Below are 23,941 nucleotides of genomic sequence, written 5' to 3'. Positions count from 1 at the left end.
TATTCTTTTAATTTTTGTAATTCACTTTTTATTCTTTTGTATTGTCTTTAATGCTTTTATTTTGTAAAACACCTGTCGGTTGTTGTAAAGTGCTATAGAAATAAAGTGCACAACATAAAAGCATATGGAAGACAATTAGAGTGTTTATACACATTGAGAATATAATTAACATATAATAGAAAAAAGTAAAAAGTACACAAAATGCTGCCTTGTGGTACTTGGAATAGGGGGGAAATGTTACATAACCATACTTCTAGCTCTTATTTGTACCCAAATGTTTAAATGCACTTATTGTAAGTCGCTTTGGATAAAAGTGTCTGCTAAATGACATGTAATGTAATGTAATGTAATAACCATTTGTTTACCTCATGGGACCTGTTTGATTAAAGGTATCAATTGAGCACTTTCCTCATTAGCACAAACAATATTGTGTAACTAAAAGGAATGGATAATTATAGTAAAAAGAAGTTGGAATGCAACACTAATTCGTCCCTGAGTGAAAACATTTTTCATTTTTTGTTATGGTTGAAGTCCTTGATCAGCTGTAAAGAAAAAACAACTAACAGTGCATTCAGACTTTTCACCATCTGAAAAGTGTCTCTCACAATGTTTTCATCAAAGCATTTGCTTTGCATGCTTATAAATACTGGAGTTAAATGAAGCATAAAGTTCACGTCATCAGGAGGAGGAGGAGGAGGAGGACGAGGAGAGGACACATCTCTGCCCTTGACTCATTAAAAAATATGAATAAAAATCATAGAGGCATGAAAAGACAAGACAGATCATCTGTAATAATCTTCAGTGAGAGGAAAAATGTCCTTCAAAAGTAAATGAAAAATTGATTGGCTATGAAAACTAAGTGTGTGCTGCAGCATCTACACTGTGGTGCCATTGAATGCAGAGAGCCTGTAAAGGAAGAAGATTATACTAAACATGGCTTCACACATTGCACCTGAAACAATACAGACTGGTATTAAATGAGCCCCTTAACAGATTAGAAATGCCTGGTCTTATTTAAAGAGGGACTCATTGAAGATTTTTAATGATGTGATGTCAGGGGTTTCATTTATTTGAAAATACTGCTGCTGAATCACAGTACAGTATTTTTTTTTTTTTTACCTAACTGTACACTAACTATATCCAACCTCAGCAGTATTATGCACATTTTGCATTTCAGTGTACTTTTTGTAGACTGTTACATTTGATTCAGGGATGGTTGTTCATCTGTCCTCATACATTTTTAAAATAGAACACTTATTATGACCTTTTTGAATCTTGCACTTGCACAAAAACTAACACTAACACTAACACTAACACTAACTAATAGAAAAACTAATGGAAAATCCCAAACTATTATAACCTGGGGTTACAGTAAACAGATTTACAATGGACACAAATCCACAATAAAATGATACAGTAACCTATTGTAAATGGATGGAGAGTAATTTACTGTGAATGTAAAGTCATATGCTATTATATTACAGTACATACAGAAATCTTGGAGGCTATACTGAAGGAGTAATTGTGTAGATTTTTCTGGATAGTTGCTGCAGTTAAATTCCAACATGACATGTGTTCACGGTGCACGGTGTGGAGACATAAACAAGAGAAGTAAGTGTGAGCGGCATGCTCTCTCTCCATGTAAGGATGTGGAGCAGTGAAGCTGCTGCTGTTTGGAGACAATGAGTCTGTGACACGGTGTTCTTTGTCACACTGGACAGACAGACAGACAGACTGATGGACTCCCGCACCCTGTTAGTATTCATGTCACTGCTGCGTTTTAATTCCTTTTTCCTTTTTTTAAATGTATTTTCGGCGCTGTGTTTGCTCCGTGCAGCTGCTTTCTCAGCACCACCATAAACATCGCTCTACACTCCCAATGTGAGGTTCCCCGCGCGTGCACGCGCACGGAGCGCGCGACCGAGTCCGTTGGGAATAAAACGGGCGGCCCCCTCGTCATCCAGCTGCTGACCCAGACTCACATCTGTGATACGGATACATTAAGATGATTATCTGTTAGTTCACAGACTCTGGGAATTATACTTGAATTTCCTGACAGTCTGAAGTCGCAGCTTTGGAAATATACATGCTGTTTCCTGCGGTGAGTGCTCTTTAGTTTGACTTTTAGAGGATTTTTATCAATGCAGTTTAAAGTTTATGTGATTCACACGCGTTACTGTAACATATCTCATGTTCTCTCGCCCGTTTCTCCCCTAAAGACTGTAAAACTGACGCGTAAATAACAACAAGTTAAATTATCCATAGCTCTGTATGGGATAAGCAAAAATAAAATGTCTGAACTTGGATTAAAAATGTCATTGTTTAATTTTATGGATTTTTTGGTCATAGTATTGGACCACAATGTTTGATGTGTCGTTCATAAATATTATTTTAAAGTTATGGCTGGTGCAAATTTTATATACTGCATATATACTGTCAGGATAGTATGATTAAAATGTTGTTTTGTACATTTAAGGAAGAGCAAGAAATGTAAATATACAGTATATGCATGCACTACATGAAAAAGAAAGAACTGTGCAACAGAAACTAAAATACTGCAAAACATTACAGACTTTAAAACACAGATGTTAAAGAATAAGTGAAATAAAAATACTCATGTAAAGAACAAGTACCTCCATATACAGTAGAAACTTCAGTAACTGCCATCTGTTACTGTCCACCACTGCAGGGGCGTTTAAGAGGCTTTGAGGGCCCCAGGCAAAGGGGGACAAGGGGTCATACATCAGTTCAAAGCAATAAAAGTTAATGGCTTTGGGCCCAGTCACAAGTTTTACAAACATAGTGTCACTGAGGGCTCTTGTACAAACTGATGTTCTCATGTTCTCTGCTGTCATAGAGTTTTCACTGAACCATCAGTCTAAGAAGTGTTTAGTTCATGTATTGCTTTTTGATGATGGGATTTGAGGAGATTTTCTATTTCTAGTCGATGTGCTCCTCACCTGCATTTAACATTCCTGTGCTTATGCTTTTTAGGATTGTGTGTGTCAGAATCTTTCGATTGCTTAGTTAGTTTTCAAAGGATCCGCCACTAATTGTCTTGCACAATGACTATAAAGGTTTTGCTGTATCTAACGTTCTAATCCAGGGCTCGTCTGGTAAAGAGGGGGCCGGTCTAAAGAAAAAAACAGTGGGTGGACAACATGATCTCAAATTATAACACAATATTCCACCATAATTTAATTCATTTCAAAGTTAGAGTGTTTGTTTTGATATGAAACAATAAACTTCACAATAAAAATATATTTATGGTGCTAAATAAAAAATCTATTATCATAAAAACCCCAGAAATAAATCTGTAATTAAAACATTACACAAGCTTATAGCTTAAGTGTTTTTCATTATAACATGATATTAAGAGTGGGTCTTGTGTAACTGATTGGGGGGCTGCATGTGGCCCACGGGCCGCCAGTTCGACACCTCTGTTCTAGTCGGTTTCCGCCAAACGAATCAGGTCTTCTTTGGATGTTATTTTCTTACCCGAAAAATCATTCAGGCCCACAATCTGTTTTTTTTTTATTATTGTGCTTTGAGGTTACCCAACCCAGGATTAAAGCTTCAGTGAGCAGGTGGAATCCAACAACCACCATTTTTATCTTGGCCACAATTCAAATGCTTTTTTTTTTCTTTCTTGTGTGTGGTTACACACTGACATTGTTTAAAACAACGATAAACATTCCTAAACTCTGCGGAGACGCCTTCTGTGAAGGCTCACTTGTTTGACAGCTATTTCCTGCATTTAAAGCGAGCTTCAGAGTTAAAAGTGTGCCTTCAGCATGTGTGTGGTATCGTAATGCTGTACCCCTCTGCCTCGTCTTTTTAGGGGTTGCTGGGGAAAATGGAGATGATTTCAGGGTTCATTTTTCTATGCATTCTCCAAGCTGCTATCTCTCAAGGCGTGGGCCCTCGTGGGCCCAGGCCAATACCTGGGAGAGGGGACAGTCCAGGACCGACTCAGCCCCCACCGAGACCCTCAGGTTGTGAGAGTGAGTTCCTCATCGATTTTCCTGCACAAAGAAAGTGTGATTATAATATCATGTTTCAATATGCACTTAAGCGTTTAAACCAGCGTTTAAAACATATTTCATGAGAAAAAGTGCACAACTGTAAGCAACAAACTGAACTAAATATTAAAGTAAAAGTACTAATTATGCAGCATTGTTCTTGTTAGCCTTGGTGGAGGCAGATGGCCGTGCACTCTGAGTCTGGTTCTGTCAGAGATTTCTTCTCTCCACTGTCACTAAGTGCTTTCTCATTGTGTAAACTGTTGTAAGGTAATTGTAAGGTCTTGACCTTGTAAACCATGTAAAGTGCCTTGAGATAATTGATATTGATTGTTAGTGACACATTGTTTAATAGCAGGTTGAGGATGGAGTTGTTTAATCTGCAAATGCATCACAATATATAAACTGTTCATATGTTATAAATACACTTTTTTTCACAGTAATATTAGTAATATTCCAAACATCATAGTATTTTTTCATTTATCAAGGATAAGAGGCAAGTTCATGAACACTAGAACCAGGAAAAGCCCGACTTTTATGCTGAAAGAAAGACATTAAAATAGTCATTAATTAGAATATTAGTCATGTCGTAAATAAAGCTATAGAATAATTGTCGTAGAATAAAAATTACAATAAAGACATGCAGTAGAAGTATAAAGATTTTAGTCAAGTTAAGTACAAGCACCTCAAATTTGTTCTTACAATGATTGTGCGTAACTTTTAATTATTAACAAATGTCGATTAAGCCTATCGGTGCCACATGACTCCCTGTGCTGCACACAGGAAGTGATATATTTCATGTCAAGAAAGAGCAACATTGTACTAGTAAAGCAAGGCGGCTGGAGTATGACTGCAAAGACAAAAGACTGCAGCTTTATGTCTAATCGTAGAATAAATGCACTTGTGTTCCATGACTGCATGTAATACATACATACTGCACAGAGTTAAGGTACTTGCACTGAAATGCCTTCTCTCTCCTGCATCAGGGATTGTCAACTGTCCCATTAAGTTGTACTTCACCATCGACACCTCAGAGACCATTGCCTTACAGGAGTCCCCGCCTGGGATTCTGGTGGAAAACATCAAAGAGTTCACCAAGATCTTTGCCCAGAAGCTGGCCGATGAGGAGTACAAGGGCCAGATCCAGATCAGCTGGTCCATAGGAGGCCTACATTTCTCCCAGACGCAGATCGTCTTCAGCCAGTTCACCACCAGGGAGAACTTCATCAGGAACCTCGGCGGCATCACGTACCTAGGGAAAGGCACCTACATCGACTGCGCCCTGAAAAACATGACGCACCAAGTGACTCATCACTACTCGGGGAGCAGCGCAGTGCTTTTCGCTGTGGTCATCACTGACGGCCATGTGACAGGAAGTCCATGTGGGGGGATCAAGACGATGGCAGAGAAGGCTCGTGAGGGAGGGATCAAGGTTTTCTCAGTGGCAGCATCCAGGAACATCGACGATTTAGGGATGAGAGAGATAGCCAGCTCTCCCTCTGAAGTTTACCGTGACGACTACATAGCTGTAGACATTGTTGATGGGCGGCCAAAAATAAAGATAGACTCCATTGATCGTATCATAAAAGCCATGGTGATGTATTCTTTCTTGTCTTTATCTGTTTATTTTTTTGACTTTTCAGTCATTTTCACTCACTGCTATATTCTCTTTGCAGAAATATCAAGCATATTTGCAGGTAGGAAAGATTATGGGTACACTAGCTTTAAAAAACGAGAAATACACCCAGTGTTGTCATGTGTTGAATACAATGTTTTCTTCTTTATCCTGTAGTGTTATGAACATAAATGCTTTGAGACTCCTGGGATGCCTGGATTGACAGGGTCTCGAGGTCCAAAAGTGAGTAATAACACCGGAAATGGAAATGTGCATGTACATGTACATTTATATTTACGTGTTAAGTGTGTTTTTTTCCAAATTTCAATATTTCTTGTTATTTCCAGGGTGTTAAAGGAGACAGAGGTAAAGTTGGGCGAAGAGGTGAAAAGGGTAGACAGGTACATGGACATTTATCTGAACATCTGTAGAGACTCTGTTTTAAGCAAGTTTATCATCACTTTAAAGCTGTATATTTTTTTATATTTCAGGGTGATCCTGGTATTGAAGGTCCAATAGGACAACCTGGTCCAAAGGTTTGTTCTGGTTGAAGAATTTTGCACTTTGTAGACTTTGCACTTTTTTTTTTCCTAACAATAACATGTCTGCTCTTGTACAGGGAGACGTTGGCTCTCAAGGTGATAAGGTGAGAGCACATTTTGATATATATTCCTGTTGTGACATTCATCGTTGAAATTGAAAGATGTTTCATTTGGATTAATGGCTCGGTTTTATCTCATCAGGGTGAAATGGGTTCAAGGGGAGCGACGGTAAGTGATTATTTTAATGTTTTAATGTTTGCCTCCATATATGGTTCCCTTTGTGTATACTTCTACACTCAGTACTGTGAAACTGTGGGTCATTTTCTGTCTTCACTGACTCCCATACACTCAGGGTGTGGCAGGAGTTCCTGGCAGGGATGGAACTGACGGCCAAAAGGTGAGTAAATGTACAGCAGTATATAGACATATGATATTGGTATATATATGTAGACATGATATGATATGATAAGATATGATATGATATATGTGCGAAATCTTCAGGGTAAAATTGGCCGAATCGGAGCTCCTGGTTGCAAAGGTGATCTGGGTGAAAAGGTGAGTTGTGTAGTCATTTACTCTTCATGTTTGTCTCAGTGTGCTTGTACGAAGGTGATACATTCTGTTATTGTTAAGATCAATACTCATCTTATTTGGTCATCTTTATTAAAAGAAGAATACGTACCATTTGACAAACCCTTCAGCATCAGTGTTGTAAAAGATTAGTTTACTGCTCTGCTGATATTGTGCATAAGTGTTTTCTTGTGTCTCAAAGGGACCTGATGGATATGCAGGAGAAGTTGGTGACACAGGGTTACCTGGTGACCAAGGAGCAAAGGTATGTGTTTAATATCTTCTCCCCGGAAACAAGCAAAAGGGAAACATTCAGTTCATTTCTATCAACCATGTTAATGGCTCAGGAGTTGGTACACTGCAGATGTTGTTTATGTGGTTGTGTGAGTCTGTCAGTCCAACACTCAGGTCCAGACTTAAATATTTACAATGAAGTGAAGAGATTCCCATGAGAATTAAGTAAAGACGTACCAACATTAGTTTTCCCACTGTGGTCAGAAAAGTAAAGTTTAGGATTTTAAAATCTTTAAAAAGATTTTTTTTAAACGAATGATACCATATCGTAAAACCTTGAAGACGTGTTCCCAGTGTTGAGTTGGCTGTTACAACCTGGCTATTAAAACAGCTGTTGTAGAAAACAGCTGAGCAACATTTTGTGCCAGGAAAAGTGTTTTTCTGTAGCCTGCTTCAAGGTCTCTTGAGTGCGACCTCTGCACAGCAGCCATTTTGACTTCTTTTAGCAGGAAAAGCGCAGTTGTTAGAGATCACATTGACAACAACTATGTTCAGATCAGTAAGTCAGGACATTGTGAACCAGCAGCTGAGGAAGGAGATTTTCCTACTTTTACCCATCAAACATGTACAAGTTAATGTCTTTAAATCTGTCATCTAGGGAGACATTGGCCTACCTGGGAAGTCTGGCCCCCTTGGACCTGCGGGTGATCAAGGACCAAAGGTGACCTTCAAATTAAATCACAACAGAAAACATGGTCAAAACATTCATGTTTGTTTTACTTTGAAAGCCTGATTTTTTTTTCCCTTCTTGTTAGGGTGAAATAGGAAATCCTGGAATCCCAGGGCCTCCAGGAAACAAGGGACCTCCAGTACAGAAGACATTTTTATTCCTTATTTCATCATTATAAATATTTCTATTATGTTGTGGTAAGTTGTTGCAAAGCTGACTCTGAAAACAAACACTTTCACAGGGACTTGAAGGCTTACTTGGACCTAAAGGCGAAGAGGTATAGTAAAAACTTTAAGGCATTCATTCATTTATTTACTGACTCTATTTGCCATAGTTTGTTATAAGTTTGTCTGAAATGTGATGAAGGGAAGGAGAGGAGACTCTGGAGCAAAGGGAGCACCAGGACCCGATGGACTAAAAGGAGAGAAGGTAAGTACAGAGTCAGAGAAAGCTGTGTGTGAACTACATTAACATACATGTATATTCATTTTATTTACACATATATAATAGTAAATATAAATGTATGCAAGTCGGATGTCAAATGAATGATCATGAACATGGTAAAAGGAGCTTGTGTTGATGGCCTCGCAGCCAACTAACAATGTCATTAGGAACTCACCAGAAATTTAAGCTGCATGAAGGAGACAAGGAGTGAAATCTCTCAGTTACTCCTCCAAACAGACATCAATATTGTTTTTCAAGGCACAAAAATGTGTCTCTATGTAGCTCAAGGTCATTTCCAGACCAGATTCCCAAGGAAATTGCTCTGATAAGTTTCTCAGTTGCTGTTGTGTTTTGGTTTACATTAGTTGAAGAATAATGGCGTGGTGCAAATCCTGACACATTCATTTATTTTTCCAGGGAGACCGCGGTCCACTGGGAGGCAGAGGTCGTCCAGGGGAAGAAGGATTTAAGGGTGCAAAGGTGAGGGGATCATGAAGTGGGTGGACTTTGGCATTAAAGATGAGTCAGCAGCTTCCCTTATAAAGCTTCCAGTACAAATGTGCTCATGCACTTCATTCTGAGTACAGTCTGTTATCATTAAAACACATTTTCCAGAGAAACTGTAATGCAAAAACATTTATCCGCTAACATGTATTGCCAAATTCACAAGAATAAATAAGTTGAAGATGATGTCCAGCAATGTTTTTTTTCTCTCTCTCTTTTCTAGGGAGACCAAGGACTACCAGGGCCGAGGGGTCAGCCAGGAGAACCAGGGCCCTCTGGTGCAAATGTACGTAATTCTTTATCAGCTTTACTAGTGTTGTAAATGATGCTTCACACAATATCCTGCATAACATCTTTCATTGGTCGCAGGGCACCAGGGGAAACCCTGGAGATCCTGGACCAAGGGGGGACTCTGGATCCCAGGGACCAAAGGTAGGCAAATAGTTTGATGTTTGAGATGATCAAATTCAGCAAAGAAATTGTAATGTTTGTTTTGTTTTTTTCTCTAAAAGGGAGACCAGGGAAGAGAAGGATTCAGCTATCCTGGATCGAGAGGACCCACTGTAATGTTTTCCGTTTACCTCATGGTATTTCTACGATCCTGCTTTACATGTCTTTATCTGAGTCTTACCTCATCTGCAGGGAGAGAGAGGTGAACCAGGCAGCAGAGGGCCGAGAGGGGGCAGAGGTGAATGTGGCCCTAAAGGAGAACCTGGAGACAAAGGACAACCAGGAGAAGCTGTAAGAAAGAACAATGTGTAGTCATAAATAAACAAGATCAGAATAGAGGTCAGTGTAGTTCTGGAGCATCAGAGTTCCCGTGCAAACGGTCTACTGCTAAATGTTTTTCAACAGCAGATTAACCAAATCTTTCAAATAATTGTTAAGCTCTCGTGCAAATAACTGTTTTATTGCCCCATGATTTGACGTTAGACTGAATTTTTCCGACTATTACAGTTGCAAAATGACTTTGATGTTCATGCCACTGAATGGTTAATTTTGTAAGCTCAAACAGAATGCATGATTCCAACAATAACAATGTAGGCGGTTCTCAGGAAGTCACACACTGCAATCTCCCATCTTTTCAGAACCAGTCATCAGTCGGGTAGTTCCAAAAAAAGATATTAATGAGTAGATTTGTCTTAGAAACACGGGCCTTGCCTTCGCCTTTGGATTTTGGCTTTTAGGTCCTGTATCAGCTATTGAAGAAGGCAGTGTATCAGCTAATGAAACCGAAAACATGCTCGACTACACACAGTACTCTCTGTAATCAGGGTGGAATTGTAGAGCAAACCTTGAATTTATATTAAGAATAAAGCTTCTGACGATACTAGATTTAATTTTATCAGCCATTTAGTCATATTTGGCAGATTATACCTCATCTAGTACTTTTTACCTGTTGAAATACCCCTAAAGGACCATTACAACACATACAATGTACATTTCCACTTGCCAAAATATGATTACAGCTCCAACTTTGTACGCTAAAGGGTTTTTTTCTGGCTCCAAATGTCCCGATTTCATTCATGAGGTTAATATTTGGCAGATTATACCTCATCCTGGTGTTGTGTGTGACCAAGTATGTAGTGTATCTAGTGCAATTATCAAAAACAAAACAGAACAATTAGTAACAGTAACAGTGTAGAATGCTTTTCCTTTAGGGACAACCAGGTGAGCAAGGTGAGCCAGGAGAACGTGGACAGAGAGGAGAACCTGGAACTGATGTAAGCAACAACACGGTCACTCAAATAATTCTTTTTGCATTCATATTTTGAGATTCAACTGCATTGCTGCGTCTGTTTCTGTGTGAGTTCAGGGAGACCCGGGACCTGCGGGTGATCCTGGGCTTACTGTGAGTAAACATTACAGTCTTGTTTATACTACATCATGTAAACTTTCATGGTCTTGTTGCGCCTAACTTGCATACATGTCATTGCAGGACTGTGATGTCATGACCTACGTTAGGGAGACGTGTGGTTGTTGTGGTAAGCAAATACCGTCACCATGACACAGACACGGTGCGGTCGATGCATCAAACACAAGTTCCTTATCTTGTCTTTGCCTCAGACTGTGAGAAGCGCTGCGGAGCTCTGGACGTCGTGTTTGTCATTGATAGCTCGGAGAGCGTTGGGCTGACAAACTTCACCCTGGAAAAGAACTTTGTTATCAACACCATCAACAGGCTGGGCTCCATGGCCAGTGACCCCGCTTCACCAACCGGTACAGCTGAGCAAAAACACAGCACACAGAAACACAGCCATCCCCCGTAAATCCTTCTGCAGATGTAGTATCAAATGACCAGCAGAGGTTGCCATAATAGATTAATGGTTTCCAAAGACTGAGTCATTTAATCCACCAATGAATAAAGAGTGAACTATTTGGAAAGGCCCCCATATTAGCCCACTACTTTTCATAAACACTGAGAAATAACATAGCACAGATTGTGAATGTCATCTGTGAGCTTTGTGCCGTAATTTAAGTGTAAATACTTGAATGTACTGTATCTTCAGTGATTTTTCATTAATTTCTAACCAAACATTTTAACATATGTGGCCTTCCAGGTCGTAATATTACTCTGTATTAATGTATATAGAGTGTAAGAAATGAAGGACCCTGACTTTCCCAAGAGCGTCAGGGAACTATGTTAGCCTTTACTTACCAGAAAGGACGTTGTTCTTTTTTCGTGCGAGAAAGAGTAAGTTTCCACTTCAAAACGTGAAACACATGCTGTTGATGGTTTGTCCATTCAGGCTACAGTAGAAACATGGCAACCATGGCAACCATGGCCCGTACCTATTCTAAAGCTATGAAAACCAAATGTTTTTTTATTTTAAAGCATTTTAACACTTGACCAAACATACTTACGAGTACTATATTCAGTTTCTGCCAATAACCCCTGCACACTGGACCTTTTCAACTCATTCATGCATATCACTTATTGTATTTGCTCTTTCAGGCACAAGAGTCGGAGTTGTACAGTTCAGTCACAACGGGACCTTTGAGGCCATTCGTCTCGATGACCCCAACATAAACTCCATGTCCACTTTTAAAACGGCGGTGAAGAAACTACAGTGGATCGCTGGGGGCACCTTCACGCCATCGGCTCTCAAGTTTGCCTACGACACCCTCATCAGAGACAGCAAGCGAGCCAGAGCCAAAGTTTCCGTGGTGGTGATCACAGACGGTCGCTTTGACCCGCGCGACGACGAGGATCTGCTGCAGTACCTTTGTGATGACGACAATGTGGTGGTGAACGCCATTGGAGTTGGCGACATGTTTAAGAAGACGCAGGATGATGAGATCCTGGGGTCAATAGCATGTGGCAAGAAGGAACGTGTCACTGGGATGAAGAGCTACATTGATTTGGTGGCTGAGGACTTCATAGAAACGATGGAGACTGTGCTCTGTCCAGGTAAAGCCTGTACCAGTGCACTCCTTCAATCCTTCTGACCTTTTGTCTAATGTGTGTCCTTTGGTTTCATCTTCCAGAGCCAGTCATTGTGTGCCCTGATTTGCCCTGCAAAAGTGGTCGGTGTCAGTCATACCTAGAATCTTCTTGCATGCTCAGAGTTTAAATGTGTTGCAGCTCTGTGAGTTTTTTTTCTCTCTCATCTCATAGAACCTGACGTAGCTCGTTGCGTTAACCGGCCTGTGGATTTGGTGTTTTTACTCGACGGCTCAGAGCGCCTTGGGGCTGAGAACTTCCGTCTTGTTCGTGAGTTTGTGCAGAAAGTGGCAGACGAACTGGGACTCGCCCGAACCAAGAGCGACCGCATGCGGGCTCGTTTAGCACTGATGGAATTCGGCAAGGAGAACGAGAACCACATAGCCTTCCCTCTCACACACGACCCTGCCCTCATCGCTGACGGGATTGGACGCCTGCCTTATATGGATTCTTCCTCGAGTGTGGGGCCTGCCATCATTCACGCCATTGACAATGTACTGGGTAAAGGAAATGCTCGCCTGACGAGACGCAATGCAGAGATTTCGTTTGTTTTCATCACAGACGGCATCACTGACAGCATTAACCTGGAGGAGGCGGTTAGTGCAATGCGAGGGGCACAAGTCGTCTCTACCGTGTTAGCCACCGGCAGTGACGTTGACCAAGAAGTCCTCATGAAGTTGGCTATGGGTGACCGGCACGCCATCTTTAAAGGAAAAGAGTTTTCTGATCTTTCCCAGTCCGGTTTGTTCGACCACTTTATCCAGTGGGTATGTTAAAGTGAGACCATGTGGACATGAATATCATGATGGTGCTACTGCTGATGATCTTGCATTTTTTTTAACGGGAATTCCACTGTGCACTGTACAGTTTTCAAATGTCAATGCAACTGTATTCATCCTCAGTATTTTGTTATACAAATACGTAGCACAAGTTGAACTTTTTCAACAGTTAACAGTTAAGCTTTACTGATCAAAGATAATAAACTTGCAGTTTGTAGGATGCCAGAGTGCTGTTTTCTATTAAGTAAAAGGTTTCAAGTGCAGTTAAATGTCAACATTGCAAGGACTGACTCTATCCAACATGACAGTGTATTACAATGGAATGATATAATTCATAAAATGTACATATGAGACTGACATTTCTCGCATAACACAGGCCTAAACATTCTTGTTTTCTATGTGAAGCCTTTTTACACAGTACTAATCTGCAGTACTGCACACCCAATATCACCAGTTTCAAATTTAAAACCAAGTGGGAGGCAAAACAATGGACGGCTGTAGTGGTTTTGGTCTGGTTGGGCTGAAAGAGTGCATTCTTCTCATTTCTCTCTCCATGTCCACTGCAGACTCTCCCATTGCCTCCCCCGTTACATCATGTCCAGCTGCACAGGAAGAGAGGGAAAAAGTTAAGATCAGGGAGTTTATATCACAAGTCTCCATAGACCCCGACTTATTATTAGACACAGGCATACAGTATACTGGACTGGAATTTACAGGAAATGGCTTTTACATGGGTGAGGAAGACATGATTTGAAAATTAAAAACGTGTTCACATGAATACTAACCAAGTCATCAACATCTCCTGCATCTTCAGCTGGAGGTGCAGCAGTCTCCTCTTTCTTCTCCTCAGCAACCAGAAACTAAGAAAGTATGATTCAGTCAGTAACAGACAGTCACAAGATCACCTTCATTTACAAACATTCACTCACTCGTTCCTAAGTAGTTAATGTAGGTTATTTTTAGGTCACCTGATTAGCCTCGTTTTTGGACACAGTGCTCCCCTCGACCTCGTCCTTGCTGATCAGACTGATAGTATCTGTTCAACAACAAGTTTAGAATTACATCCAGTGAGAACTACTTCAGGACACTTGTAATTCAGGCCACAGGACATTTTTAAACATTAGTCAGCTCCCATTTTTGCAGTAATCACATTTTTTTGCACAAAGCTATGCAAACATTTCATCTCCTCCCAAGGGAGGAGCAATTTGTGAGAAAATGAGTACAATACTGCAGCACGAAGTGAGGAAGCTTATCATACTGAACCTTGAACAAGCAGGTCCCAGAAGACCTCTAACCCTCTGCTTGGGATGCTCCTTTTCAAGGACTGGAGGTAGCTGTTGTACAGGTCAGCATTCCCTAGCTGAATTGCAAAAGAGATGCAAGAATCAAAATCTATTTATAAGTCTCCTAAAAGCTCACATCTACATGCAGACAGACACATAAACTTAATCACACAAGAACTGGCCTCAATTCAAGTCTTATCACAAGCTGCTCAAGTTGACGCTCGGTGCACATCTAAATATTGTTTTTCAAAACAGACTCCAACATCAGAATCCCCCCACATCACCATTAATTTCCCAAATGCAAGATAGTGAATGTTTATTTACCTTAACCGACTGCTCTCTAAAAGCCTGGATACAGGTGATGCTCTTCATGTAGTACTGTGTGTTCTTGTTGCTAAGCAACTGCTCTATCCTGTGAGTCAGTTGCTGACAGACTGTGAAGGACACAGAGGCCACCACAACCCAACAAAGAGAAACACATTTACAAGAACTGAACATGAGTCATGACAGTCAACGAGCTGCATTTCCCAAAACAAAAATACCAGAAACCACATAACAGGCAAACTGGACCTCACCTTCTCCAAATGGAAGTCTCTTCAGCTTGATGAGAGTGCAGAAGTCTCGGGGTGGATCGACGCTTCCCACCTGGTTAAGTGTTTAATATGATTCAGTACTTAAGTGAGATGAAAATTTTACAGCAAGCCAGTTCAAACAAATGCCAAAGTACTTCTTTGGTTTTGATATTCTCTGTGGTTCTCGCCCCCGATTCTTACCGAAGTCACAGAGCCTTCAGCAATGTTGGCCAGATTAAACTCCTCTTCTTCTTCTTCTTCATCTACTTTTGCCTTCTTACTATCCGGCTCCTCAGAGCTGTAAATCACAAAAGGGGTCAGTGAGATATTGTTTTTGTTATTAGTAAAATCTCAAACCACAATCAAAAAGCCTTCTCTGTAAGATTTAAGGTTCCTTACAGACATGGCACTATCAGCCTATCCAATTGCATGCAAACAGTGCTATCTATGTCTGCGTGCACTTGATCCAATACGTGGTCAGATGTGATAAAAAACAAATCCCACCCAGAGGAGGTTTGGGGAAGCATTCCTGAGCATGTGTTGGTCCTTTGCCAATGGTTGAAATATTATTTCATGTTACAGCAGCATAAGTTGACACCCATGCAACACACGCACAAACACTGACAACAGACACACCGGTACACGCAGGCTGGTTAAAACCACAATTTGTTCTCACAAACAGAAACTATGTCTATGTATTTGAATACAGCGTGATCAGATCACATGTGGTCATAGGAGATACACCCAGGACACATTTTACTTCCAAGTGTTAACAGTCATACTCAACCCTGTCCGCTGTGATTGAATCAATCAGGACAGATGTTAATACCAGTGCTGAATGGGGCCTCAGAAACACAGCACCACAGTGACTCAAACTTACTCTTTGCCAAAAATCTGAGCACTCGTCTTTGGCTTCTTTTTTTTCTCCACTTCTGTAAGAGGAAACTTCCTCTTTATCTCCTCTAGTGGAGCTTGGCGACGTGTAGTAATGACCTCAGGTGGCTCGAGAGCTGCCTTCAGCCACGGCTCCATGGGGGGAAGTGGGGTGCCGGGGTTCACTGCCCGATGATGCAGACACTGATGCAAATGTTTGGAAAATGAAGTGAGATAGACGGTGACTGGTTGGAAATCATCAGCTTTTTGGGTGGTGATGCTACAGTGAAGCATTACGTCGTCTGTGTGGTATGTCTGAAATACTAACACTGCACTGCTTTTACCTGGTAGTGCCTCTGGAAGTAAGGGTTGGGAATGTGGTGGACCTTAAACAGGTCGTTAATTTCTCCATTTTCATCTTCCTCCACTAACATCATGGAGTCAATGAGAGAGTCCACAGCAGACAGCTGAGTGTCTAAAAAAAACACATACCAGTCAACGGTCCATCTCGCACAGTAGAAACTAGATAAACTCTACCAAACAACACAGAAAACATCATCTACATTCAGATTTGCACCACAAGTGAGCAATGGTCATCTGTAATGAAGGACAATTTTGATGTACCTTGTATTTAGTTTTATTGACATTTATACTAGAGCTTATATATACTTTTCTTGAACTAGTGTCTTATATCTAGTGACTTTTCAGGGGGCTATGCACTTTTTACTTCACATTTATGTAACAGCTGATGATAATTTACTTTTCAACTCAACATTTTACATATAAAACATGTATACGAGTTCATAAAATGCTGCTACACTTATATTCAGGCGAGTCAGACTTTTGGACCCCACACAGAATACGAAAAAAAATAAAACACTATCAATAATGTACTTTTAGATAAGACTTTGAATCCATGAATCATCCTTGTAATGGAGGGACTTTTTTCCCCTGTGATATTAAAATTTAAACTTCATTTGAAAAATCTCATTAACTTGTGCCGTTCTTGATGTTTACTAGTGAAGCAAGGTAGACATGCTGATGTGTGCCATCCACAGGCAAACGTCAGCATGAAGTGCAGTAATGTTATCATTCTGAGGCAGCTTTTACTTTCTGTGCCTGTAGGAGGCAACAAAGGTTACGTTTACATAAGCAGGTCGTGACAGCCGCTGTCTGACACTGAAAAAAAAATCCAAATTGCAAAGAAACTTCTACTGGTTATGAGTAAAGTACCATTAGGGGTGCTTCATATTGAGAAAGAGAGAGATCTTTTGAAGCATTAACATTATTACAAATGTAACAAATTTGAATAGACAGAACACAAAAACAACAGTACCTGATGGAGTGAACTTTTTGTTGTTCTCAAGAGAAGGAAAGGTAAATTGCCTGAGGTCTTCTGTGAAGGGCAGTTGGATGTAAATCAGACACTATGGAGGGTGACAGACAGACCATTACCGCAATGCCATTTCAAACAAGTTGAGTGAGTAAACGGCACATTTTGGAGTTGATAATCTCACCTCGTAGTTCTGCTTGATACAAGGAAAAGCTGCTCCTACTTGAGGGTTGCAGCGCCGGTCATAGGCATAACGCACGATGGCCACCATTTGGAGTTCGTCCAGTGCTTGAATGACGGCCGACAGTGCCACTCCAGCATGCTGTACGGACAATGTAGAGTTCGACACGAATGACATCATCAGCATGTACTCACTAGCACTCCATGTACTGTATATGCAGTTCTCTCCAGTCTCACCTCATCATCCTTGGGAGCAAACATCTTGACGACCTGATGTCCAACCAGCCTATGACGTTGTACCTTCATGCAGACATTTCCATTGTAAAGTTAAGGTTTAAAGGTTTTAAAGGTTAGGTTTTTTGTTCCTATTTTTGTCCTATTATTTTTAGATGCCATGTTTGATCACATTGTTACAGGAAAAAAAAGTGAATACCATTTCTTGTTTGGCAAAACCCAGAACAGCGAAGCACTTCCCATCGTGTTTATACTTCATCTGCTCTTGATCCACTTTGGAGAAGGGAACAATGTCACTTCCATAACGAAAACCTACAAACCAAGAAGTGAACGATGAATGAATCGATCGCAGCGCATAGTTGTACCACAACGTGAGCGTCCCCTAACCTTGAATGATGTCATCCTTTTGCACCTCGGTCTCATTGTCATCGTCCAGACAATACACAGTCTCCCTCTTCACGTCTTCTTTCTGGTTGGTTTGAGCATCAACTGTGATCCACGTCTTCTTCAGGTGCTCTTCGGTCACCTGTACAATACCATAGGTAGTATTAGTGGATGAGAAAACCTTTGCTTCACTAACAAGGCTGTGTGCATGTGTTTATGGTGAACACTCCACACTCTGGAAGCTCTACTGCAGCCTTTTAGCCAAATGTAATACTCATTCAATAAAGCTATATAACAAACATGTTAAAGATATTCATCTACTGTACTTAAAATCAACTTACTGCTTTGTATCCAACAATACGGATTGCAAGAGAGCTGCCAATTGTAAGCTGGCAGGGCCAGGCCATGGGTCTCCTCTCGATACGCTTGAACATGTGCAGGTGTTCAAGTGCGTTCCTAAGGTGAGAGAAATCCAAGTCACATGACACCATCCAAAAAGAGTATTACTCACATTTATATGCAGAAAGAACAATGAAACAAAAGCCTGAACAGAGTGTTCTGACCTGTATGTATAAATTTCATCCAGTCCGTCCTCCTCATCCAGACATAACATGATGTGTTTCATCATATCCAGGCTCTCCTTCTGTTGCTGTGACAGACCTTTCCCTGTGCCTGGGTGACTAGGGCCTCCGTTATCTCCATCCCCTCCATCCTGCTCATCATCTTTTACAGGGAAAGGCAAACTGGCAATTCAAAGGATCACAGTCAATCCACATTTAAGAAATTCTATAATTATCAATCAAAAGTGATCATATGCAAGGAACATAGCCTATAGAAAATTAAAGCACATTTTATCCAGTGACAAAGATAGGCAAAGATATACAAGATAAAACTTTATGTGTGCACTACAACATTTGTGTATCACATAAAGCAACACGTGTTAGTTTTGAAATTTCACACTCATCCTTACAAGAACTGTAAAGTGATGCCAGCTTGTTTCAGGTTTTCAGTAATAATATCCAGGTGGTCTGCACTGGACTGGCTGTTGAGGTCAGTCAGGAGGACGATGTTGAGACGTTCGTATTTCTTCCCCCTGACAAAAAAAACAAACAGTCACAATAGTTGACATTTTGATTTGGTGCAATGAATTTAGTGATGAGATACAAACAGCTTCTTACTGTGTTTCTGTTTTAAGGAGATCCATGCAGACGACAAGAGCATCCAGCCCTGATGAGCAACGGTTAAGGTGTCTTCTCTTTTCTCTATATCATCTATAGGATACCCATTGATCCTTGAACTGAACTCCGAGCTATTTCACAGTCCCAACTTTGACTTTGGGATCTAAAACATCTCACTAACGCATTCATGATCTTGTCCCACCAAACAGAATCCAGGACTCGAATAGTTATGTATAACAATGTCACTAAACTGATTTATATTTACTGATAAGGCCATGGAAAAAATAGATAGAAAGTGGAATTTCCAATCAAAATGTTTACCAGAGATATCCATAATTACTCAAGTTACCTCAAGTTATTTTTGTAAAAGTGCTGAAGAAGTCAAATCTCATATTCATCCTTGCTCTCCATCCACAAAGCCAATTTCAATTATTCAGCCTATTTAGACATCAACAAACGTCTCTGTTGCAAAGATATGTTCAAGCCTAGGAGATTATGTACGATAGCATGAAGAGCAATACAGATTGAAGCCTCTATCATACTAAATGTAAAAATGTATCATCACTGTATTATTATCATTATTTGCATATTAACAAATATTACACTATACAACATAAAGGTACCATAATTAGAAGTAGAAATTGGGTGATAAATAATGAAATTAACAAACTGATAGATTCAATGGATACAATCTGCCTGTTGACTCTCTGGATGAATTTGATTTTCTATTTCCTCCAACAAATCAAAATCAGCCAACATGAGGTGGCGATGGATGGTGATGTTCTGGTACTGGCCGTCCTTGGACAGAGGGTTTTTAGTGGAATCCGTGCCAAACAGAACAAGAGCCAGTTCTTCCTTCGTCTCAGCAAAAACCTGTTAGACAGAAAAATATGCTAAGGACTTGTGTCCAGCATGTATGATCTTTGTGTTCATTTTTGTAAAACGTACCTGACGTTGGACAAACTTCTGGATGACTTTTTTCGCGAGTTCAAAGGGCGACTCCTCACCCGGTGCAGAGTTGGACATGGAGAAGCCCACATCCATGCACAGCACCAGCGCTGACTACAAATAACAAATTGACATAAAACAGGTTTTTATCCTCATGCATCTTGTGTGGTTCAGCACATTAGAGGTTACAAATACAAGAAAGCCATTTAAGGTTCATTTTATAGTCTTGTAAATTTTAGTTCCAATACCAACTTTCACCACAGGTCACAGGACTTTCCTGTTTGAATAGGAGTTAATTCCACTGTATGGCTACAGCACTTAACCAGACATTAACAGTCAACTAAATTAATCACCAATCAACACCAATTTAGATTGGATTTCATTTTACTGATCCCGTAATTCACTTGTTACCGCAGCAGGGTTGGGACCACTGAGACATAAAATATACAAATGCAAAACAAAAAAAGTACAATGATATTCTAATAATATATACGGAAAACAATGGAACAGGGATGAACAGGTGTGTAAAAGGGTGTTTCTGAAATATCAAAAGTACTAAAAGAAAAATATTAAACCAATTTAACTTGATCGATTAATCACTCGATTTGATTCATCACTGTTGCAGCGCTGCAAGACCCACATTAGATTTTAGAGCTACTTATATGTTACATAACTGTGTGTATTAAAACAACATGTCCGTTTAACACCTTGCAAAATCAGTTTGTCTAGCGTTGTGTATGTTGAAAAACAGTTTCTTTAAACTGTTTATGTTTTCAATACTAATTTAGGTTGATTCTAATATTCGTGCAAAATATATATTACACAAATGTAATATAAAGCGATGTGTGCTGTTTAGACAGTGTTACTGATATTGACAATGATAGTGTTACAATTTCTCATTGGTATAGGTCACGACATAAGCAGTAATGTATGGCAAGCCTTTTTAACATTTGACTGTAATTACTATTACAGATATCCATTTCATTGCAACAAGTAGGAATTGTAGTTGTAGATATCTGTGGCGTTGTTCTTACAAGTCAAAACTACAGCTCCAGATATCTGCAATTCAGGGGTTTACTAATGTAACTTTTGCCATTCTATGTACATAATTATGGCTATCTGGAACTTAATTGGAGATATCTAAAAAGGACAATGTAAATTTCTGCAATTCATTTTGAACTTCAATTTTGACCAGTCATAATGACTTTGCAGATATCTAAAACTGTAATTTTGACTAGCAAGCAGTGCCAGGTATAGGCACAGGCTACTATATATATGCATACAGTCATTTAGGGCGCCATCCACTGGAGGAGCAACGGAAGACCAGAAAGAAGAAGAAAAATATGGTGCCTAACTGTAGGAGCCATACATGTAAGTTTTGCTTATTCATTATGTGTTGACTTAATGCTGGAATTGGTGCGCACTTGGGATTGGCACATGGGTGTGTCACTATGGGGAGTACGTGGCAATAAATGATATAAATCAATAACGTTAAATGTTCCCCGGTTGCTGGTTGTCAGTCATGCCATAGGGCGAGCACAGTGACCGAATCAATGCGTATTTTCGTATTCTGTGTACTATTTCTGTCTTTGTTAACAGCGCGAGTATAATGACAATGGTATGGAGTTTAATGTGCAACGGGTTTAATAAAAGAGTGATAGAGCCACAGAGAATTATATGCGTTCTTGTGCGCGTCAACACTAAACTCCAGTGTTTAGCCTACAGCGACTTGCTTTTGAAATTATTTAATATCGATCGGCCGCTATACTTACTTTGCTTAATAAATGAACATACCTAAATGAAACAAGACAGTGATATGTTTACATGATCTGTAATGTGTTTAATCTATAGTTACTATTTGTATTAGCATTTACTACTATTAATTACTATACTGCGTCCCGGCAAGCCGTACAAGGAGCCCAGTATCACTGTACATTGCCAAGCCTTGAACACGGGAGACAAGTTCATATACCTGGGCAGCACATTGTCACGACAGGCAAACATAGACGTGTCACCACTCTCCTCTATGCCTGTGAGACTTGGACGGTTAACCACCTTCACACAACATGTTCACGCAGACTGATGAGAATCCAGTGGCAGGATCACATCTCTGACATGGAGCTCCTGTCTCGTGCTAAAAATGACCAGCATACATACCCTCTTGGACAAGGCCCGAACAAGATGGACAGGAAACGTCCGACGCATGCCCGACCAGTTCGGTAAAGTTGGAAAGATTCAAGTAGGAAAGATTGACAGATTTCTTCAGACTATCCGGTTCAATAACGTGTAAACGAAACTTTCTATAAACATAAGCGTGGTCTCCTCCCAATCAGAATGGTGTACTCGATGAGCGACAGTAAAATTTTCATCTAAGTGACCTGAATTCCGCGCTGGAAGAATAACATGTGTCTCTATGTGCAGCGGCAGCGAGAAGGGTGTGAGGCGAATACCCAGGGACAGTCTGAAAAGTGCGTCACTAAAAAGACAAAAATCAACTCAACTCAAATCAAGTTCACTGCTCTTAATTGTAGTGTTACAAAAACCAAGACAGCCAAAGATGACCTTCCCGTGGTCACAATACAGCTCTTATTTTGGACAAAAATGCTTTTAAACAATTTTGGCGAATTTTTAATTCAAATAATATTCAATAACTTTGCTCCTGTACATTGTAAAGTCACCACAATTGTTTAAAAGCATCTTTGTCCAAAATAAGTGTTGTATTGTGAACATGGGAGGGTCATCTTTGAGTGACTTTGTTGACTCTACAACGTATACAGTAGCAAAAGTTATTGCCGCTGAACATAGAGACACATGTTATTCTTCCAGCGCGGAATTCAGGTCACTTGGATGAAACTGTTACTGTAGCTCATGAGTACACAATTCTGAAAGGGAAGAGACCACGCTTTTAATTATAGAACGTTTCGTTTACACGTTATTGAACCGGAAATTACGAATCTGTCAATATCTTTCCAACTTTACCGAACTGTTAACTTTTCATAAAAAATATCTTTTGAGTGTTGGGTGACAGTAGACGGAGGAGACTCGTCTAGGGCATACATAGAGCTACTACATACATAGAGCTGACCTTGCTAGTAAGAATGACACGGTATCGGTAGTGAATATCCCGTCTATCGATTTAAAATGTTAAAACGGCTTAAGTTATGACATATTCAGATTCAGGTGAGTATTTATTGATGGTTCTTATGAGAAAGCACCGTGATTACGAACGTGTATCTGGGTTCTGGAGTGAATATCTCTCTTACATTATCGGGTGTTGTTTAAACTAAACACAATGTGTGTGAACATTCAACACGATGAGAGACTGAGAGCGTTTGATTCTCAAGTGTACACCTCAGGTTTGAACAAGTGAACATGTCTCAACATGCCGCCGACTCGTCTGTAATTCAAAGCACCTGCGAAACCGCCAAACAAACACAAACAAACAAGAATAAACCCCTATAACGCTGCGTGACGTGACAACGTCATGTATTTAATGAGAAATGTTGCAAACAGCAAACTTACTTTGTTCCGTGCCATTTTCGGTTTCCCTCTGCTAAAAGCTCCGTGTCACTCTATTATGGCTCCGATGGGGAACTGTGAACGGCGCGAATTGTTCCGCAAGTTGTCTCTCAGCAAATTTTACGCTACGTCGTTCAAAAGAACTTTGTATTTGTGCGTCAAAATAGTGTTGTGTATGCGGAAAGGTGTCAAGCTGTCACAACGTTAATATTTGCTTCCTTGCGACAACCCCGCTTTTTGGTGATCTGTTAAAAAAGCTGCCAACATTGATGTAGGTCCAACGCCCCCCAGCGTTTCATGTGGCACTGTGCACAGAGGACAGTCTGGATTTGTCAAATCTAATTTCAAGTAAAAACGTGATTCTGGATTAAAAACCAATTAATTGAAAAGGTAATAATATTAATTATGATAATAATGATAATAAATACTGAATGTAAAATAACAAGAATAATATATACTATACTGTAATATACAGAGCCAAAAACCAGATTACATATTAACAATCATACGATTACTGTATACATTGACCTGGGCAGAGCTCATCTCTTGGAT

The 23,941-nt window shown here is 40.1% G+C and overlaps 2 protein-coding genes across 3 annotated transcripts; one reads left to right on the top strand and one right to left on the bottom strand.

Moving 5' to 3' along the window:
* The first annotated feature begins 1,942 nt into the window (after positions 1 to 1,942).
* LOC122765083 (collagen alpha-2(VI) chain-like) lies at positions 1,943 to 13,105 on the top strand. Its single transcript, XM_044019154.1, has 28 exons — positions 1,943 to 2,101; positions 3,842 to 4,004; positions 5,009 to 5,616; positions 5,699 to 5,719; positions 5,815 to 5,880; positions 5,985 to 6,038; positions 6,129 to 6,173; positions 6,257 to 6,283; positions 6,381 to 6,407; positions 6,532 to 6,576; positions 6,681 to 6,734; positions 6,952 to 7,014; positions 7,642 to 7,704; positions 7,799 to 7,852; positions 7,955 to 7,990; positions 8,080 to 8,142; positions 8,575 to 8,637; positions 8,885 to 8,947; positions 9,031 to 9,093; positions 9,174 to 9,224; positions 9,304 to 9,402; positions 10,323 to 10,385; positions 10,478 to 10,513; positions 10,601 to 10,646; positions 10,729 to 10,881; positions 11,618 to 12,073; positions 12,151 to 12,189; positions 12,281 to 13,105. Exons 1-28 carry the CDS (start codon positions 2,087 to 2,089, stop codon positions 12,880 to 12,882), a joined length of 3,138 nt encoding a protein of 1,045 aa, XP_043875089.1. The 5' UTR covers positions 1,943 to 2,086; the 3' UTR covers positions 12,883 to 13,105.
* Positions 13,038 to 23,624, bottom strand: xrcc5 (X-ray repair complementing defective repair in Chinese hamster cells 5). 2 transcript variants are annotated; one of them, XM_044019158.1, is made up of 21 exons: positions 23,393 to 23,624; positions 19,871 to 19,984; positions 19,612 to 19,795; positions 18,923 to 18,971; positions 18,715 to 18,837; positions 18,308 to 18,487; positions 18,086 to 18,200; positions 17,748 to 17,886; positions 17,560 to 17,672; positions 17,364 to 17,426; positions 17,131 to 17,268; positions 16,950 to 17,040; positions 15,958 to 16,088; positions 15,621 to 15,817; positions 14,942 to 15,038; positions 14,744 to 14,813; positions 14,493 to 14,602; positions 14,149 to 14,245; positions 13,854 to 13,921; positions 13,671 to 13,745; positions 13,038 to 13,487 (listed from the first exon to the last, which is right to left on the bottom strand). In XM_044019158.1, the coding sequence occupies exons 1-21, from the start codon at positions 23,405 to 23,407 to the stop codon at positions 13,473 to 13,475; spliced, it is 2,184 nt and encodes a 727-aa protein (XP_043875093.1). In that variant the 5' UTR covers positions 23,408 to 23,624; the 3' UTR covers positions 13,038 to 13,472. The 2 variants fall into 2 exon arrangements, with proteins under 2 accessions (XP_043875093.1, XP_043875091.1); XM_044019156.1 differs by lacking the exon at positions 23,393 to 23,624 and adding an exon at positions 22,028 to 22,303.
* Positions 23,625 to 23,941: the final 317 nt, after the last annotated feature.

Source organism: Solea senegalensis, linkage group LG2 (assembly GCF_019176455.1).
Source record: "Solea senegalensis isolate Sse05_10M linkage group LG2, IFAPA_SoseM_1, whole genome shotgun sequence".
Classification (NCBI taxonomy): Eukaryota; Metazoa; Chordata; class Actinopteri; order Pleuronectiformes; family Soleidae; genus Solea; species Solea senegalensis.
This window is presented reverse-complemented; position numbering and strand designations above follow the sequence as displayed.

Coding starts and splice junctions, on each gene's coding strand:
- LOC122765083 (XM_044019154.1), top strand. Junction 6,577..6,680: donor ATGGAACTGACGGCCAAAAG/GTGAGTAAATGT, acceptor CGAAATCTTCAG/GGTAAAATTGGCCGAATCGG. Junction 9,225..9,303: donor CTGGATCGAGAGGACCCACT/GTAATGTTTTCC, acceptor CCTCATCTGCAG/GGAGAGAGAGGTGAACCAGG.
- xrcc5 (XM_044019156.1), bottom strand. CDS start 22,075: ATGCGTCGGACGTTTCCTGTCCATCTTGTTCGGGCCTTGTCCAAGAGG. Junction 14,814..14,941: donor CTGAAGGCTCTGTGACTTCG/GTAAGAATCGGG, acceptor ACACTTAACCAG/GTGGGAAGCGTCGATCCACC. Junction 14,246..14,492: donor TTAGAGAGCAGTCGGTTAAG/GTAAATAAACAT, acceptor TTTGCAATTCAG/CTAGGGAATGCTGACCTGTA.